The sequence below is a fragment of the Aethalodelphis obliquidens genome, unplaced genomic scaffold (assembly GCF_003676395.1).
Source record: "Aethalodelphis obliquidens isolate GAN/ISIS:26980383/991018 unplaced genomic scaffold, ASM367639v1 scaffold14, whole genome shotgun sequence".
Lineage (NCBI taxonomy): Eukaryota > Metazoa > Chordata > Mammalia > Artiodactyla > Delphinidae > Aethalodelphis > Aethalodelphis obliquidens.
The window spans coordinates 1,995,752-2,000,123 of NW_020837958.1; the positions used below are offsets into that span (position 1 = coordinate 1,995,752).

Genomic DNA, 4,372 nt, shown 5'->3' on the forward strand with positions numbered 1-4,372 from the left:
AAATCCCTCTATAACTGGGTCTGTAGACCACAAACATCCCCACAGAGAGAGGGTCAAAGCCGAGGTGTAAAGGAGGAGGGTGTGAGGGGAAGAATAGAGGGAAGTCTGCTCGGGGTGGGGCTGGGAGGGCGGGAGGGGAGGGGAGGGTGGAGGACGGAGGAGACAGACCGGCCTACCAGGAGGGCATGCCAGAGGCTGAGACCATCCTGCGAAATCTCACACCCTCCTCGCCCCCTCCCCGGCTCCAGCTCAGGCTGGGTTTCAATCTGCATAATTTGCCCCATTTAGAGGGCCTGGGAGGGGGTGAGAACAGGAGGGTGCAGAGGACTGAGGAGGGCTTCTCCAAACACCAGAGGAAACTGGAGGGAGAGAAACTGGGCCAGGAGGAGAGCAGGCTGCAAACCACAGATAACATTCTGCCCAGCACTGCAGGGGTCAATCTGGTCCACTTGCCCAGGGACAAGAAGGAAAAAAAAAAAAAAAAGTGGGCTGTAACTTCAAGATCCTAAGACTCACAAGTGAGGGGCTGGTCTGGAGGTGGGAGGAGGGAGGGACAGCCAAGGAGGAGACAGAGACTCAGGAGGGCGCGAGGAAGTGTCTGAGCTGAGGCTGGGGCAGGGCAGGAGCGGGTGGAGGGAAGCCTGCAGGAGGGAGGCATCCTTCAGGGTCCAGAGGAGCCAGAGGCAGCTCCATCTGCTGCTAGGAAGGGCTCTGGACACCTCCAGCCCTTCCCGCCTGCCCTCCGAGGCTCCAGCCAGCAGCTGAGGGTACTTGCTGAGTTGGCGCGACACAGCCACGGAGCTGGTACCCCCGGGACCCCGTGCCCGACTTGGCTCCCCAGCATGGAGGAAGGTGGCGATTTCGACAACTACTACGGGGTGGACAACCAGTCTGAGTGTGAGTACGCGGACTGGAAGTCCTCGGGGGCCCTCATCCCTGCCATCTACATGCTGGTGTTCCTGCTGGGCACCACGGGCAACGGCCTTGTGCTCTGGACCCTGTTTCGGAGCAGCCGCGAGAAGAGGCGCTCGGCTGACATCTTCATCGCCAGCCTGGCGGTGGCCGACCTGACTTTCGTGGTGACCCTGCCGCTGTGGGCCACCTACACGTACCGGGACTACGATTGGCCCTTCGGGGCGTTCGCCTGCAAGCTCAGCAGCTATCTCATCTTCGTCAACATGTACGCCAGCGTCTTCTGTCTCACCGGCCTCAGCTTCGACCGCTACCTGGCCATCGTGAGGCCCGTGGCCAACGCCCGGCTGCGGCTGCGGGTGAGCGGGGCCGCGGCCACGGCCGTCCTGTGGGCGCTGGCCGCCCTCCTGGCCGTGCCGGTCATGGTGTTCCGCTCCACCGGCACCATCCTCCACGTGGAGAACAGCACCAGGGTGCAGTGCTTCATGGACTACTCCATGGTGGCCGGCCCGAGCTCCGAGTGGGCCTGGGAGGTGGGCCTGGGCGTCTCGTCCACCGCCGTGGGCTTCGTGGTGCCCTTCATCGTCATGCTCACCTGCTATTTCTTCATCGCCCAGACCATCGCCGGCCACTTCCGCAAGGAGCGCATCGAGGGCCTGCGGAAGCGGCGCCGTCTCCTGAGTATCATCGTGGTGCTGGTGTTGACGTTCGCCCTGTGCTGGACGCCCTACCACCTGGTGAAGACGCTCTACATGCTGGGCAGCCTGCTGCACTGGCCCTGCGACTTCGACATCTTCCTCCTGAACGTTTTCCCCTACTGCACCTGCATCAGCTACGTCAACAGCTGCCTCAACCCCTTCCTCTACGCCTTCTTCGACCTGCGCTTCCGCCAGGCCTGCGCCTCCGTGCTCTGCTGGGGACAGAGCAGGTGCGGGGGAGCCTCCCACAGCAGCAGTGGGGAGAAGTCGGCCAGCTACTCCTCCGGGCACAGCCAGGGGCCCGGCCCCGGCAGCGGGAAGGGCGGAGAGCCGACGCAGGAGAAATCCATCCCCTACAGCCAAGAGACCCTCGTGGTTGACTAGGGCTGGGATCGCGGGCGCCTGGTGCCCTCTGCCCGGCCCCAGCCTTTGCCCTTGCTCTCTGAAGGTCAGGTCGCCGGGGGCACCTTCTCTCTTGCACTTGACTCCTTTCCCTGCCTCCTGCCTGTGTCCTTGTCCTCCTTTTCCCTTTGCTCTGGTTCAGAGGTTTGTGGTTTAGTGGAGAGAGATTGAGCCCTGCAGACCCGGGCTCTGCCACTCAGTCTCTGTGAGACTGACCTTGCCGCAGTCTCTTCAACTCTCTGAGACGCAGTTTCTCTACGTGTATACAATGGAGAAACTAAAATGATGTGTGTGTCCTGGCTCAGTAAAAGTTCATTTCCCCCCAGCATTTTTCTTGGATCTGCAGCTTTTTTTCCTCCCCCCATTTCCTTTTAGGTCTCTCGCCCCTCTTCCTCTCTCTGTTTCCCCCTTTCTCTCTGCAATTTTTACTCAGAATCCGTACCTCCTGGCTCCCACCCCCTCTCCCATAGCTCGTCTTCCTCGTTCAGTCCCTCCTTTCCATTTTTACTTCTTCGCTCTGAAGGGCTCCTAAGGGTTAAGACTCCTGAAGCTTGCAAACACTGCCCCTGTTCAAGCTCTTTGTCCGGTTCCCTGAGTGCCCTGGGAGGGAATGGGAGAATGGCCGAATGGCCGGGCAGGAGGCGGGCTGGGTGTCAGCAAAATGACTGCTCCCGTCTCTGCAGCTGAGGGCTCCACAGCCTCCCTCCAAATTGGAGCGCTTTGCTGTCCTTTCAGGCACTGGAGGTAGAGCTGTCCACGAAGGGGGCCTCCCTTCCTGCAGCCCCTCCACGATGCCAACTAGATATGCTTTCTACAGATTTCCTTAGACCCTTTTATTTCATCCTCTATTTTCTGTGGGGACTGGAAGGCAATGGGGTTGATGAAGCAGCAGGCTCCTTGGTTTCATGATATGAATGGGGAGCTGGGAAGGGAAGATGGAGAAAGAGGGGGAGTCTGCATTTCATCTAAATGCTGCTTGGGTTCCCTCCCCAAGTCCTCATCCCTCCAACCTCGTCCAGAACCGTGAGCCGCAGCTCTCTCCCTGTCTCTCCACCCCGTCCCGACATCTCCAGGATGTTTTTCTTGGGCACTGGTGTGAGTGGGTACCAGGGGTCACTTTGGTGGGGGTGGGACGCTTGCTTTGTGTGTGCACACGTGTGTAAACGAGGATGAGCATCGCACGGAGAGTGGTGTGCCCGTGTTACTTGTCACTTGGATGAACTCACCCCCCCCCCCCCCCCCCCCCCCCCCCCCCCCCCCCTGCCCCACCCCCCCCCCCCCCCCCCCCCCCGCCACTCTCCAGATCTCTGCTCTTCACCCAATATCCTTGAGGGAAGAAGGGACATGCTGAGGCGATTTAGAATAAAAATGAGTCCACCCCCACTGGATCTGGGGGCTCTGACGGCTGGTCCGCGCTTTAAGAGAGAAGTCTGTGTTTGTGCCCCGGCTCCCTCTAGGGAGATCCCTTCCCAAAGCAGCTGGCGCCCGAAGCTTGGGGAAGTCTTGTGCTCTGGGTCCCTGTGCCACTGTCCCTAGTTCTATGAGGGAAATGGGAGCTTCCCTTGACCCCTTTCCCAAGCCTGCCAACCTTGCTTTGAATTTATAAGCATCTCCTTCATCACTATTTTTCCAGGGTCAGTAGCCCTCTTCCTAAAGGGGGACACCTGCTTGCCATGTGGTGGAAAGCACTGGGTGGGTTTTTTTCTCACCTTCCGTCAGGATCAGACCGCTTGGCTTCTTGGGGGGCTGGGAACGGGGACTGGAGCAGTCATGGCAAGACTGGTGGCATGACAGCCACACCGCCAGAGAGGCTTTGAGGATGAAGATGCTTGTGGGGCCTTTGTGCACTGAGGGCAGGGTGTGTATATTCCGGGTTTTGTTCTTGGAGGACTCTGGACGTGAAGGACAAGACATGAGCCATGGAGGCAGGAAGAGCCCAGCTTGATGTCAGTGGACATCTTGACCCTGGATGGGATGGAGCCAGCTCTGGGAGCAGAGGGAGGGGAAGAAGGGAAGGGACTTATCTCAGCTCATTCTTCCCATCTCAGGCCAGAATCTTCCACAGACAGACTCACTTTCTCAGTCCAGGGCTGTCCCCAAAGCCTCCAGTCAAGGCTGGAGGAAGCTCCCAGAAGGGAAGAGGTGCCCCCTGAGGCCCCGTCGGTGATCCTGGACAGAGGGTGGAGGAGGCTGCCGGCTGCCCCACTTGCCCCTTCTTTGGAACGTCTATGCTATTTTTTGACCCTGTTTGTTAGTCACTGCGGTTCATCAAATAAACCTTTTTGTGTGTGTGTGTAACTATTGTGTCCGAAGCCTTTTCTCACACTCGTGTCTTGGGATAAGGAAGGGACCCCTAGTCT

General features: G+C 59.2%; 1 protein-coding gene across 1 annotated transcript; it reads left to right on the plus strand.

Moving 5' to 3' along the window:
* The first annotated feature begins 248 nt into the window (after positions 1-248).
* On the plus strand, positions 249-3,247 carry APLNR (apelin receptor). The gene has a single exon (XM_027114692.1). It carries the CDS (start codon positions 843-845, stop codon positions 1,992-1,994), a length of 1,152 nt encoding a protein of 383 aa, XP_026970493.1. The 5' UTR covers positions 249-842; the 3' UTR covers positions 1,995-3,247.
* Positions 3,248-4,372: the final 1,125 nt, after the last annotated feature.